This window comes from Cherax quadricarinatus, chromosome 49, assembly GCF_038502225.1.
Source record: "Cherax quadricarinatus isolate ZL_2023a chromosome 49, ASM3850222v1, whole genome shotgun sequence".
Classification (NCBI taxonomy): Eukaryota; Metazoa; Arthropoda; class Malacostraca; order Decapoda; family Parastacidae; genus Cherax; species Cherax quadricarinatus.
This window is the reverse complement of record NC_091340.1, coordinates 7941180-7956715: the sequence shown is the minus strand read 5'-3', so window position 1 is coordinate 7956715 and position 15536 is coordinate 7941180. Positions and strand designations below refer to the sequence as shown.

General features: G+C 38.6%; 1 protein-coding gene across 2 annotated transcripts in view; it reads left to right on the top strand.

The window, feature by feature from the left end:
* Positions 1-7860: 7860 nt before the first annotated feature.
* The window catches only part of Fkbp12 (peptidyl-prolyl cis-trans isomerase Fkbp12), a 31553-nt gene continuing 23877 nt past the window's right edge, over positions 7861-15536 (top strand). Inside the window, exon 1 of one of the 2 annotated variants that reach the window (XM_053788486.2) lies at positions 7861-7976. In XM_053788486.2, coding sequence (XP_053644461.1) covers positions 7940-7976 — 37 coding nt within the window. In that variant the 5' untranslated portion in view covers positions 7861-7939. The remainder of the gene's footprint in view (positions 7977-15536) is intronic. The other variant, XM_053788487.2, reaches the window with a different exon arrangement.

The following is a 15536-nucleotide window of genomic DNA, read 5'->3' as shown; positions in this document are numbered from 1 at the left end:
CACCTTTACTTATTTTTTTGCTTGATACAATGCTTGAAGTGCTCGAATAATGCATAATAAAGCAATAAAAATCATCCTTGGAAGTTTATGTGCCAAACAAATATTTAACAATTAAAAAGAACTAAATATTCAGAGCCTAGGAGACCGTGTCATTAAAGGATATAGCCTCATTAGCTTTAAAATACTCAGGAAAATCCACACTAATCCTTGCACAGAAGCCCTGAAAGTTGGCCTTGGAACAGGTGATCACTTTTCCGAATGGATCATAAAAACCGTAACTTATCTCCAAATTAATGTGTATCAAGTTACTAAACAGCGATACTTCGTGCACCATGGAAAATTATTTTTTTCCAAAACATCATTCCTAGTTTTCGCCCCAAGAAATGAATTATATCACAGTCTAAACATTGCCCGAAAGCCAAGCATGATGCTTCAAGTTACTAGATACTTCAGACACAGGATGCTTTCTATCTCCCACGCTGATGGTTCCCTCCACCAACCAACCAACCAGAGCAGCTGGTAGTGCGGTCGATGTGGAACAGAGCGATGGATCTTACCTAGAGGTTGGGACCGCATAAATAATTGGGCTTCGACCCTCCAAGCTGAATTTTTTACTAACCTCCTTGCACTCAAACGTGTCCCTACGTCCAATCTTGACACTTTAAATATAAGTAATCCTGTCTCATCCCCAAGCGTTCTGTGCTCCATGAGGCACAAGTGAAACATGTTTTTGTCAGAAGCCAGACACAGGTATGGTAAAAGTATAAACGACAGCTCCAGAACTTAGTTACCTTCTGCGGATTCCCTCGCACTCTGGCCTTCAAATGCATAACAGCAGTGATGAGATAGCAAAAGCGTCTGCCCTCGAGGAGAGAGTCGATTATAACTTTGAGCTGCCTACTTGCAGTCTGATGATAATAATACAAAGAGAATTCCAGATGAACTGAAACAGAGAAAGACACCCGTCAACAAAATTATCGTTAGTCGCCAAGCAAGAAAGTCATGTCTATGGCACATCTAACACAATAAGCAGTCTACAATGTTACTACCCTCAAGCTTTACGTAATTTACAAATAACTCTGAGCGCTTACACCATACTTGATGTAAAAGTAGGTAAATGTAAACTTTATTCTCACAACCTTCGCCATAATAATAATAATAATAATAATAATAATAATAATAATAATAATAATAATAATCTTTATTTCTATAAGTACAACGTATATGGGCGTATTACATTCGTGAATGTGATAAACCCCAACAAGCAGCAAACTCCTCACAAATATTCAAAATTTTTGAAATATTTATTTGATAGCAAAATGGCTGAAGATACCTGAAAATTCTAGCCAAGTACCGTAACTTCACCTAACTTATAACCAATGACGCAGCCAGGATTTCAATCTGAGGAACTTAAAAAATCATAAGATTACGGAAAAAATCCGAAAATTTGCCCTTCAAAAACATGATTTTTCAATGTGAATGTGAAATTTCTTTAACTATCGTGCTTTTGTGGTCACTGGTCAGTATATTATCATGAAAATTTACCATTAATTGGAAAAAAAAAAGTATATGTAACGTGGGTTAGACCCCTGTTGGTTTAGCCCGTCTCTCAGTGGCAGCGCCAGTGCTCAACTTACTTAATCAAAAAGAGCGCTTTTGACCTATTGGTCCCTTTGTAATATATTGTCTATTATATTAATGGTATGCAATACCTACAAGTAAATGAGTGAAACACATGTATAACACTTAAGTGTATTTTCTGTCGAAATGTTTCTACTGCTCACAGGTTAAACATTTCACAGTTAATATTTTTATTATAGAAATTACAATGTAGATGAATTCAGAGTGTAAACGAGTCAGTGTTGGTTGAACATATTTAGTCAGTAGTACTTTGAGGCCGAGTCTCAGGACCTATTATGTGCACTGGTAATATTTTGCTACTGCTCGCAGGATGAGATATGCAAAATCTGGTCAGAGTATGTGAAACAATGGAGACTCGTAGGTTTAGTGCTTAGCTTTTATTGTAATAATAATAAAAATGGAGGCTTGAACTCTCCCTCCCTAACAAGAGCCACGAGTGTGACCACTCAACCAGCAGGGAACTAAACTAAGAGCCATTCTGGGGAGAGCCACGAGTGTTATCACTCGACTACGACACTTAATGCGTTATTTATCCTATTGGTGTAACTTTAGCAAGATGAGGTATGTGGTAACTGCTGTGAGAGTATGATTCTCAGTGTTAGACCCAATATCTTTATACAGGCCTAAAGTGACTGGCTGCCTCCAGGTTAAAATAACAATGGGAGATTAAAAATAACTAGTGGAAAGGGTATTTATGCGTAGGTATACATAGGTACATTGGCAATTCTACCAATGTGGAAAATATTGTATATATTTTCCAGAAATTCAGTATTTATATGTAAATAGATGGCCATACTGTATTTAATAATATTTATGTCATAGAAAACGGAGAGTCTGCGTCTGCGCAGAAGGAGACTCGCCATCTTGGTTTTGAATTTTGTACAAACGTTTCAATTCAATTCAATTCAAAGTTTATTCTCTATAAGGATTACAATGCTGAGTTTACAGAATTTGGTTATTGTGTGGTTTACATGTAGTAAAATAATAATTACAGAGTGTACCACTAGAACACCTAGCATGGCTAGGCATTTCGGGCAGACTTAAATTAAATCTTAGTTTAAAATATTACAAAATTATGAGGTAAGTTGGTATTATAGCTAAGTGACTAAATACTAGTTTGTGAGTAGCAATATGAATGCTTTTGTTTTGGCACTATACATAGTTTCAGTATTGGAGTATCACAGGCCAACTTATGACTAGTTAAGATTCATTATTTTGAGATTGAGATTGATATTTCTGTTTATGGTCAAATGGGTGAGTGAGTGTAAGTGTGAACCACCAGGTGGTATTCGGTATTCGTGTAATTAGTTGACAGGGTGTATAAGGAGATAAGATGTTTTCTGATGGTAGTTTTGAAGGTGATGAATGTGTCTGCAGTTTTAGAATTTTCAGGTAGGGTGTTCCAGATTTTAGGGCCTTTGACATACATTGAATTTTTGTAAAGGTTTAGTCGGACACGGGGAATGTCATAGAGATGTTTGTGTCTGGTGTTGTGCCTGTGGGTTCTGTCACAACTATCAAGAAAGCGTTTTAGGTCAAGGTTAATATTGGAATTTAAGGTCCTGTAGATGTAGATTGCACAGTAGTAAGTGTGGATGTACTGAACAGGGAGTAAGTTTAGATCTATGAAGAGTGGGGGGGGGGGTGTTGCCAGGGATGGGATTTAGTGATTATTCTTGCTGCGGCTTTTTGTTGGGTTATTATTGGCTTTAGGTGTGTTGCTGCAGTTGAACCCCAAGCACAGATAGCATAGGTGAGGTATGGATATATAAGTGAATGGTATAGTGTGAGAAGGACAGTTTGCGGCACGTAGTATCGTATCTTGGAGAGGATCCCAACCGTTTTGGATACTTTTTTGGTTATGTGTTGGATATGGGTGCTGAAGTTCAGGTTGTTGTCGAGGTATAGGCCTAGGAATTTGCCCTCATTATGCCTGGCAATTAGAGTGTTGTCGATCTTAATGTTAATTTGTAATGGGAAGAATTTTTCGTGCTCTAGAGGTTAAAATTGTGTTGACACCTCTCAAATAGGAGGCTAAATTGGTGGATGTGCATTCCTGCATAACTTGAGATATCAGACGACTGGACAAGACAGCTCCAGGAACCTCAGATAAGCCCTCTAGATTTGTGTGTAATTCTGGTCAGCATTATTTTCATAGATTTAGTTAGAGTGAGGTTTTCTGAGTATGATACACATTAATCTCCAGTCAAATTGGTGAGTGATATTAAGATATATTTTCTTTCTGTTATGTAATTGTGTATATATATAACCATTTATTATTTTTAATATACAGTCCACAAATTTATATATTTACCAGTATTCCTGGTGTATGTATATTTCATTTAATTAATAGGTCCAGAGCAACTTGTGGTTATGACAGTGGTAGGTATCGAAGGGGGACATTTTTGCGACCTAGGTGTCCCAAATTCCTACTTGTCTATGTAACATTGATAAATAATAATTATCTTTGTTATCATTTACTGTTATGTACATAATTAGTTACATTCAGATAAATGCAATTTTCCACAACCAATATTAATACAATCATACACAGTGTAAATTACCTAGTGTGGAAAATTTTTATAATTTTCCTAAATTTAGTGTAAAAAATTAAATAATGTAATATTTAAAATGTATTGTTGGTGTGACTGAAAATAAAATGGGAATTGCAAAATGAATCGTCACACCGGCAGGGAAGAGACGTCACAATTAATGAATCTGGGTAGAGTGGTTGTAAATGTATGTAGAGTAATCTGGCGTCATCGAGGCCAAAATTGAGTGGATCGGTCTCGGACTATAATTAATAAGTACTGGAACGTCCCCCATAGAAGATCTCGTATAAATTTTGGACGAAACCACTAAAGTGGTATCAAGGAAGAATTAGAGGACGCCACTCTTGGGTGAACCAAATCGCATGTAATACATACTTAACCTTAAATTATTAGTATACATTGCCTTGGCCAATGCATATATTAGCATAGGGTAGCATCAGGATGTGGCTACAATATAAATGGTAAGTTAATGTCTATAATTTTTAACATTGTAATAATAATAATAAAAGTGATGAAAATTTTTACCCAGTGATTAGGTATACTGATGTTCCAGTTGACAATTTCTTAAGATCAAGTCTTTAATATTATATACAGTCCACATAATCTTAATTTTCCAGTGTTACTGGTGTTATTAAATGATAATTATTAATATAATAATAGGTCAAGCTTAGTGTGTGTTTGGTTTGGAGTGAGTGGGCATCGAAGGAGGTGCAGTGCTGTGACCTGTACCTAAATGCCCATCTAACTCTGAGGTGCATCTAACCCAAATTACATGCATACAATAGTTCAGGTTAATACCTGTACACCTCATGCTAGTAACCTCTCACACCCAACAAAGTAGTTAGTTTATTTTGTGTTCCTGCACTCAACATCAAAATTTGACGCGTGTTTATCACCAAATTAATAAGGCTGCCTTTTAACCGTACAGAACCAAATTATTTCCCTTTCGGCTCATCCATGAAAATTCAGAGGATGTGTATATCACCTATGAATAGTTTTCCATCATTATAACCTGTATATGGATGACTATCCTGTGTGTTAGGCTAACATAAATATTACCATACTGGAAGTGGAAGTCCAGTGCCTGCACTCTGAAGGCGGGGTGGGGATGTTGCAGTACTGGAGGTATACCTGGAGAGGGTTACGGGGGTCAACGCCCCCACTGCTCGGTCTGAGACCAGGCCTCGTGGTGGATCAGGGTTTGATCAACCAGGCTGTTACTGCTGGCCGCACGCAAACTAACGTAAGAACCACAGCCCGGCTGGTCAGGTGTTGACTTTAGGTACATGTCCAGCGCCTTTTTGAAGACATCCAGGGGCCTATTGGTAATCCCCCTTATGTATGCTGGGAGGCAGTTGAACAGTCTTGGGCCCCGACACTTGTGTTGTCTCTCAGTGTACTCGTGGCGCCCCTGCTTTTCATTGGGGGAATTTTGCATCTCCTGCCGAGTCCTTTGCTTTCATAGGGAGTGATTTTGGTGGGCAAGTTTGGATTGCGTGCAGCCAGCAGTAACAGCCTGGTTGATCAGGCTCTGATCCACCAGGAGGCCTGGTCACAGACCGGGCCGCGGAGGCGTTGACCCCCGGAACTCTCTCCAGGTAAACTCCAGGTCTCCAGGTAAACTAATCTCTTTAGGATTTTCCAAGTGTATATTATCATGTATCTATCTCACCTGCGTTCCAGGGAATACAAATCAAGGGACTTCAACTGTTCCCAGTAATTTTGGTGCCTTATTGTACTTGTGTGCCGGGAAAGTTCTTTGTACACTCTCCAGGTCAGCAATTTCACCTGCCTTGAAGAGGGCAGTTGGTGTACAGCAGTCTTCCAGCCTATAGAGAACAAACGATTTGATGAAAATCATGGGCTTGGGGTCCCTAGTTTTGAAGATTCTCATTATCCATCCTATCATTTTCCTATCAGATGCGGTAGATACATTGTTGTGGTCTTTGAAGGCGAGATCCTCTGACATTATCACTCCCAGGTCCTTCACATTACTTTTTCGCTCTATTGTATGGTTAGAATTTGTTGTATACCCTGATACAGTTTTAATATTCTCAAGTTTTCCATATCTGAGTAGTTGAAATTTCTCTTCATTGAACTTCATATTGTTTTGAGTGGCCTATTTGAAGATTTGGTTGCTGTCCGCTTGGAGTTTTGTTGTGTCTTCGATGGAGGTCACTGTCATGGCAATTCGCGTGTCATCTACAAAAGAAGACACGGCTTACATCTCTGTCTATGTCAGATATGAGGATGAGGAATAGGATGGGAGCGAGTACTGTGCCTTGTGCAACAGAGCTTTTTACCATGGCTGCCTCGGACTTTACTCTTTGTGTTCTATTCGTCAGGAAGCTATTAATCCAGCTGCCAACTTTTCCTGTTATTCCTTTATCACACAATTTGTGCGCTATTACACCGTGGTCACACTTGTCGAAGGCTTTTGCAAAGTGTGTATACTACATCTGCATTTTGTTTATCCTCTACAGCTTCCAGGGCCTTGTCATAGTGGTCCAATAGCTGGGACAGGCAGGAACGACCTGCTCTAAACCCATGTTGCCCTGGGTTGTGTAATTGATGGATATCTATGTGGTTGGCGATGTTGCTTCTTAGAACCCTTTCAAAGATTCTTATGATATGGGTGGAAACAATGTCTGCACTCTGGAAGAAGAGTGGGGATTTTGCAGTTCAGAGGGTCATCTGAACTGTGATGCCAGTACACTTCGGGCAAGAAACCCATTGAATGAATGATGGCGGTTGTGTTTCCTCTTTTATTTTGTCTCCCTGCCTCGGTGGGAAACGGCCGGCGTGTAAAAAAATGTTTTATCCTTGCAAATTGATATATAGGTTAGAGTATACAGCTTTAAAGAAGTGTTACCTATTATTAACACCGCTGCAGACTTGAGCCTACTGGGGCTTTTAGGCCCCTTAATTTTACTTTCTAGCGGATGCTAGTCTTTCTGAAGAAGCATATATTATTTTGCTGGCTACATGCTTAGCCTCCTTGATCTGACAATTTCTGTATCTCATCTTGCATTAAATGATATACCAGACTCAGAGGACTAAATGGATTTTACAGAGGCCATTCTAAAAACTGTGGAAAAAGCGTCTAAAGGTGCACATTTTGCCTAGCATGAGTGTAATTAAATATTATTGGATTGTGAGGTGCAGTATTGCCTGCTCCATTCTTTCTACACGCTTCTAGAGGGAAGCCTTCACATGACTTTATTTTCGCCTCATGTATAATTTCAATCTTTTAGTGCTTCTTTTATATGAAATTATGTAATACTGAACTTAGAATAACCTGATAAAGTAAAACAAATGCGACATTTCCACTGGGATCCTTGTCGACGAGGAGGGCTCTTGATGGAAGGAATTCGAGCAGCCCTCCTTTCCTTGGATCAAAATTTATTAGTTTCCATTTCCAAGGACTCCATAAACTCTTACGGGTTTAGCACTTTCACATGATTTTATTTTATTTTTAATTTCTACACCAGCAAAACGCCGTAAACACCACTGTCAAACGCAAGAGCAAACTAGTTTACCAAATAAAGTCGATTGCATTTCTACTTTTGTGCTCATTTTCCCAATAAGCATTATTAAAATTCTGTTTTACCAAAGAGCTGAATTATACACATTTATGCAGAATGATGAGAGATTAATGTTGGTTGTTGCGGTAGGAGGTGTGGGTGTGGATGGCGGCAGCAAGCCGAGGTTGCTATTGTGTTCCTGAGACTTGAGAAAGCAACACCATGGGCGTTGATGTTCACACTATTTCACCGGGAAATGGTGAGCTAATGTACAAAATCCATATCCTAGGAAGTGTTTCCAGCACGACAGTAGGTGGATGATAGTAGTGTTGGCAGTAGTAGTGTACCCGAGAGTGTTGCAAGGGCCTGTGATGTGATGCTTGACTGAAGCACATATATTTGGATTGCCTGACTGATTTCCGTAATTTTGTACCGCTACCAAAATTGAGTATTTCCCTAGCTAATGGATTTGCATTGATTACAGTGTTAGCATTGCGCGTAGTATGACGACTAAGGTGTGTAAATGCGTATTAAGTGTGAGTGTAGGGAGTGAAGGAGAATGTTAAGGTGGTCACAGCCGCATTCCTGAGTGCGCATGTCACCTCAAGGACGGTCACTCACTCATTGCGGGCAAAAGCCACTTTTTACCACTTTAAAACTACCTCATAAACCACCTCCACTTCTCGTTTGACAACATATTTCCTGGACAAGTGAGGGTTGTAGCGGGCAGGGAGTATTGATATGCTTATACTCAAGTTTAGGGGCAAGTGCAGCTAGGCTTGTTTATATAGGCCTATTATATATATTGTGAAAAATTTAGTGGTTTTATGTGATAAGTTGCGTAGAATTTAACCTGGGGTAAACCTTAGTAAAGTCAAGGAGTGCGACTTATTTCCATTGTGGTGCCTGGGGGCAAGGAGTCAGGAATTATTTCAAGGACTTGTGGAAGCAGAGGCTGGTATGTGAGGCCACCGGGTGGTGGTAGTGGTGGTACCTGTTAAGCAACCCTAGCCAAGAATACTTGTGATGGAATCTGGCTTCTCATATGGAGAATGCAGCGGTTGCACCACCAAGCCTCTTCCGAGATGTTTCTTGAGGCTCCTGATCCAAGAGGTTGGATGTGTCCTTCCGTTTGGATGGAACCTAGTTGAGGTTATCAGTGTTGATTAATAAGTGTAGGCAAGACTTGAACAGTAACTCACATTTATATAAGATTTTTCACACAATGGAAGACACCTGCAGTAACTAGGGCATTTATTAGGCATATATTTTACCCAAGGACCCAAGTGGAAATAGTCACTGACTTTTGGGTTATCCTAGGTAATATACACGTTACTATGTATGATGATTGTATACCTGTACCTAAATAAACTTGCAAAGATGTGTACAGTAACTAGGAGATGTTCCACCCAATAAGGGTTTTTTCAGTTTATTACAGAGAATAGAAAACTATAGAGGTGCATTATGACCACTACTGTGTTAGGTCTGCCCCATTATTGTAATCAAGGGGAGGAGTTCCTAGATTCCAATCAGGGACTCTTGATGAAAGGAATTGCAGGTACACTTTCCTTCCTTGGATTAAACATGATTCTCATTCCCCAGGTGTAATAAGATCCCTATGGGTTAAGTGCTTTGTGAATATAATGTACAACAGAGATATGTTGAGCAGTATGACAAGCAACTTTAATCTACATTGATTTTATTAATCTTTTAAAGGAAAGGGAAGTAAGGAGCTGCCTCCCCCCCCCCTTTTTTTTTCTAGTCTAATTGCCTCTCTTTCCCAAGGTGTTGTATGACCCCAATGATTTTATCACTTACACATGAGAATAATAATTAAATTCTGAGTTATCCTTAGTTCAGTAGACATAATATACCATGTATATCAACATCTGTATGCTATCATAACCATTGTTAAAATTTATACTTGTGCATAAATATATTTTAGATTGTCCTAAAAAACTTGCGCTGCAAATACAGTACAAGGAGTTTAAGCATTTATACTGGTCCTAATAATGTGCACATATGCAAATAATTTTGAACAATTTATGGTAACACAAAAGAATTAACAGTATACAGGTATATAAAAGTATTTAATCTTTTAGAAATAAGACCATTAAAATAGTGGAGTACTATTGCAGTAGAGCTGGTCCATGCTAGTAGTTAGGTGCAAGTCACACCCAACCACACCCACCCATGTACCTGTTCTACTTGTCCTTAAAGCTACCTAAAGTGTTCCCTTCATTGATGCTATTTGCGGGTTTGCTCACTCGTCTACAATTTCCTCCCCCCCCCCAAATCATTGCTTTTCTAAATCAAAATTTCTCTAACTTGAATCCATTGCTGAGAATCCTGTTTTGGTTAGATATTTTCAACATTTATATATATCTCTTTTGTTTATTTTGGTTTTCCATTTGTATACTTAAGTCTTTTTAATTCTGTATCTACATCTTTTGGGGGAGTGCAAATTTAGTCTTCAGTTTGTCTTAGGAAAAGTTACTTATTCAGGGGATCAACTTGGACAACCTTCTCTGTATGCTTCCCAGCACATTTATTTTCATTTTGTAATATATGGAGACTAGAATTGAGCAGCATAATATAAATGAGGCAATTTGTATTAATTTCTGACCAGACACGTACCGCAAGGAAGTTTACGACACTATTCATTGACATTTGGGATAACTACTATGGCAAGAATGATATGCATTCATCTATGTTAGGTGTATCTGCATTAGTTATATCAGTTGATGTTTAAACTAAAAAATAGCTTTATGGATGTGTGAGAGATAAGGGATTGTTGTGCTATGGATTTTGGCTATACATAAGAACATAAGCACTGCAGCAGGCCTACTGGCCCATTCTAGGCATATCAAAGTCATCTGCTGGCCTAAGCTAGTCAGGTCTGAGCCACATCCACCCACACCCACTCACGACTGTCTAACCTATTTTTAAAACTATGCAGTGTTTTAGCTTAACTGATGCTACTCAGAACTTTGTTCCACTCATTCACAGCTGTTACCAAACCAATGCTTTCTTATATCCTTTCTGAATAAATTTTTCCAACTTGAAACCATTGTTGCAAGTCCTGTCTTGGTTAGATATTTTTAGGATCTTATTTACATACCCCTTTATTCCTGTTTTCCATTTATACACCTCATCTTTCTAGAGAGTTCAGATTCAGGGCCCTCAGTCTATCCTCATAGGAAAGATTTCTGATACACGGGATCAACTTTGTCATCCTCCTTTGTACATTTTCCAGCGCATTTACGTATATCCATTCTGTAATACGGTGACCAGAACTGTGCAGCATAATCTACACGAGGCCAAACCAATGATATATTGAGTTGAAGAATGACCTGAGGACACCTGTTATTTATACTTACTGATATGAAGCCAAGAATTCTGTTCGCTTTATTGTGAACACTTATGCACTGTTGCCTTAGTTTCAGGTTACTGCTAACCAAAACTCCTAAATCTTTTTTGCAATCAGTGATATTAAGTCAGTATTATCAAGTGTATAAGTGTCATGGTTATATCTTTCCACCACTTACAACTTTGCATTGGTGTATGTTAAACACCATCTGCCACTTCTCTGACCGCTGCATCAGTCTATTCAGATCTTCCTGGAGCACTCTAGTGTCCTCGTCAATGAATTTGACTGCCTATTTTGGTGTCATCAGCAAACTTGCTTATGTTGCTATTTATTCTTTCATCTGTGTCACTTTTGTAAATTGTGAACAACAAAGGGCCCACCACTGACCCCTGTGGAACATAGCTTGTGATGCGTCCCCGCTCTGATTTCTCCCCATTTATGCAAACTCTGTTGCCTATGTATCAGCCTTGTTTCTATCCAGGAAAAAATTTCTCCTGTTCATTGTTCTTCAACTTTCCTCAATAACCTCCATTATGGAACTTTATTAAAAACCTTAGTGAAGTTCATATACACAATATCATATTCATTACCATGATCTACCTCCTCAGTTACCTTAGTGGCAAAAAGTTAGTAAATTCATAAGGCAGGAATACCACTTGTAAAACTGTGCTGAGATTCATTAACCCCTTGACTGTCGCAACCCCGAATCCTGAGGTGTCTTCCGGTGTCGCAAAATCTACAAAAAAAAAAAAAAAATTTTTCTTATGAAATGATAGAATCTTTTCCTGATTGCAACGACACCAAAAGAACGAAATTTGATGGAAAACTGACGGAATTACGCTCGCGAAGTTAGCGACCTCGGCGATATTTACGAATTGGCAATTTCACCCACTTTGAGCCCTATTTTCGGCTAATTCCATTGTTCCAGTCGACCAAACTCATAGCTATTTCTTTAGAACTCCATTTTTTCTATCGACTGAGTACAAGAAACTGCCCATTTACCAATTTCAACTACCCAATAACATGGTCAGAAATTTGCAATTTGGCCAATTTTGCAAAAATTAAAAAATATGACAATTTCAAAATAGGGTCCAGAATGAACAGTGCAGACATTCCTGGCTCTAAAATAACATTTTCTTTGTTCATCAGTCACGTCTCCAGGCCCTTCTGATATTACTCTTGCTTTCTATTTTGAATTTTTATTCAAACAAAAAATAGAAGATTTACTGTTATGCAGACTACTGCAATATTGTAATAATTGTATAAATAATGTCAACCCATTCATGACTGCATATTAGAATGGCTACTTGGACATTTATTGGAAAATGACATCATTTGTTTACTTTTGAACATCGGCAAAAATCAAACATTTCCCCTACTTTGAGCTCCATTTCAAGGTTCTTTTCATAGTAAAACCAATCAGAATCACCTCTGTTTCTATAACATGTTTTCTATTCTATCAAATGAGACCAAGAAAATGAGAATACAACCATAAATACTATACGAAAATAGACCACAAAGTTGGCATTTTAATTAAAAAAAAAAAAAAGGTCGGATTTTTTCTCTTGCACTGCGTGCTGCAGGATTTTTTGTATATGGTGCACACTGACCACAGAGACCCATTATCTCACATGTGGGCCTACCAGCTTTCTCCTGCTTGATTTGAAGCCACTAGAATTTGAATATATATACATAAAAAACGGTGGCTTGTAAGACGTATATATACGACCAAAACAGTCAAAGGGTTAACCCTTACCCTTTCAGGGTTCCCAGGCCCTCTCTGAGACTTGTTCTCAGGGTCCCAAAATCTAAAAAAAAAAAAAATATGAAAACAGAGAATCTTTTCCCGATCATAATGACACCAAAAGTATGAAATTTGATGGAAAACTTACGGAATTATGCTCTCACGAAGTTAGCGGTCTCGACGATGTTTATGCATCGGCGATTTTTCCCACTTTGAGCCCAATTTTCGGCCAATTCCAGTGTACTAGTTGACAAAAATCATAACTATTTCGCTAGAACTCCATTTTTTCTATCGAATGAGTACAAGAAACCACCCATTTACCGATTTCAACTATCCAATAAAGTGGTCAGAATTTAGCAATTTTGCCAATTTCACACAAATTGCAAAAGATGCCAGTTTCCGAATAGGGTCCAGAATAAACAAGAAAGGCATTCCTGGCACTAAAATAACAATTTCTCTGTTCGTTAGTCACATCCCCAGGCCCCTCTTATATTTCTTTGGCTTTCCACTTTGAATTTTTATTCTTACAAAAAATAGAAGATTTACTGTTTGCAGACTACTGCATTAGTGTAGAAATGGTATAAATATCAGCGCACTTGTGAAAGAATATTAGACTCTCCAGTTGACGTGTATTGGACGCTTGGCATGATTTGTTTACTGTTGAACTTTGGTAAAAATCGAACGTTTCTGCTACTTTGAGCTCAATTTCAAGGTACTTTTCATTGTAAAACCAATCAAAATCACCTCAATTTCTGTAACATGTTTTCCATTCTATAAAATGAGACCAGGAAAACTAGAATACAACAATAAATACCATATGAAAATACAGTGCAAAGTTGCTGTTTTAATCCAAAAACACGGTCAGTTGTTTTTTTTTCTCATTACGCACTGTGTGCTGCAGGATTTTTTTTTTATACTGCACACACTGACCACAGAGACCCATTCTTTCATATGTAGGCCTACCAGCTTTCTCTCACTATATTTGAGGGCGCTAGAATTTAGGCGTACTAGTACGTCAAAAACCCTGGGGCGTAAGCCGTACTAGTACAGCCAAAACCCTGAAAGGGTTAATCAGTATGGCTTTCAAGGTGGTTTTGAATAGTCTTGGCAATTATAGATTCCATTAATTTTCTCACTATGGATGTTAGCTTATTGGTCTAAAGTTTGAAGCTAAGGACCTGTCTCCTGCTTTGTAGATAGGTATCACATTTGATATTTTCCACTTATATGGCACTATGCCAGTTTGTAGTGATATGTTGAAAAAACTAGCTAAAGGTTTGCCAAGTTCCTCCTTATATTCCTTTAGAACCTAACAAATCCCAGGGATTTGTTAGGTTTTATCTGTTTGTCTGAGAACCATGTCACTAGTGACTTTGATTGAGCATAACTTATTTTCTTCCTGTTCTACATAATTTATTATTTTTGGAATATCACTAGTATTTTCCTGCGTAAAAACTGAGAGGAAATGAGTGTTAGAAATTCTACACATTTCTTTATCAGTGTCATTGAGTTGACCCGAATAACTTATGAGAGGGCCTATCTTGTTCCTAATCTTACTTCTATACATCTGAAACAAAGCTTTTGAGTTAATCTTTGAATCCCTTGTGACTTTAAACTTGTAATCTCTTTTGCTTTTCTTATTCCCATTTTTCTCTCCCTATGTTGGTAGTGTGTCACTGATTACTTGTGTAGTATACTTAGATAATCCCAGCTATGTTATAGATAGGCTCCCTGGCTAGCTGTGACGTCATGAGCCCCTTACATGTGAGCCGCTAGCTAGAGGCATCCCTCTCATTTCCACTCTAGGCATAGACTACAGGCAGGCCTGGGCTTTTCCCCTCAAGACTCTTCAGTTATATGCCTCCTTAGAACATCCTATGTGTGTATTCTTTCGCCTGTATCTCCTTGGAACCCCTATGATAAATGGTGTGCAGCAGTGGTCACGAAAATTTGAGATTTACGCAGATGTACGGAAATTAATTTCTACCAAGCCAGACAGCCATTGTGTGTGACCGCATGTGGAGGCCTAGAGACGCCAGCTACCCACAGCCAAGCCAGCATCCCACCGCTGCCACCATTTATCGTAGGGGTTCCAAGGAGATATAGGCGAAAGAATACACATGTAGGATGTTGTAAGGAGGTGTATGATTGGAGAGTCTTGAGGGGAAAACCCCAGGCCTGCCTGTTGAGTCTATGCCTAGGGTGGAAATGAGAGGGATGTCTCTCGCTAGCGGCTCACATGTAAGGGGCTCGTGACGTCACAGCTAGCCAGGGAGCCCATCTATAACACAGCTGGGATTATCTAAGTATACTACAAAAGCAATCAGTAACACACTACCGACATCTAATTTAATATATTCATCTCTTAACCCTTTCAGGGTCCATGCTGTAGATCTACGGCTTTACGTTGAGGGTCCAAACCGTAGATATATGCCATGAGCTCAGCTCACTCTGATAAGCTGTGAGAGGTAAATTTGGGCCTAGATATGAGAGAATACATCTATGTGGTATGTGTGCACCACATAAAACAAATCCTGCAGCACATAGTACATAATGAGAGAAAAAAAACTGAGACTGTAACTTTTGATTAAAACAGCAACTTTGCAGTGTTTTTTCGTATGTTTTGTATAGTTGTATTTGCTGTTTCTTGGTCTCATTTGATAGAATGGAAGATTTTTTTTTTATGACAAGTCGGCCGTCTCTCA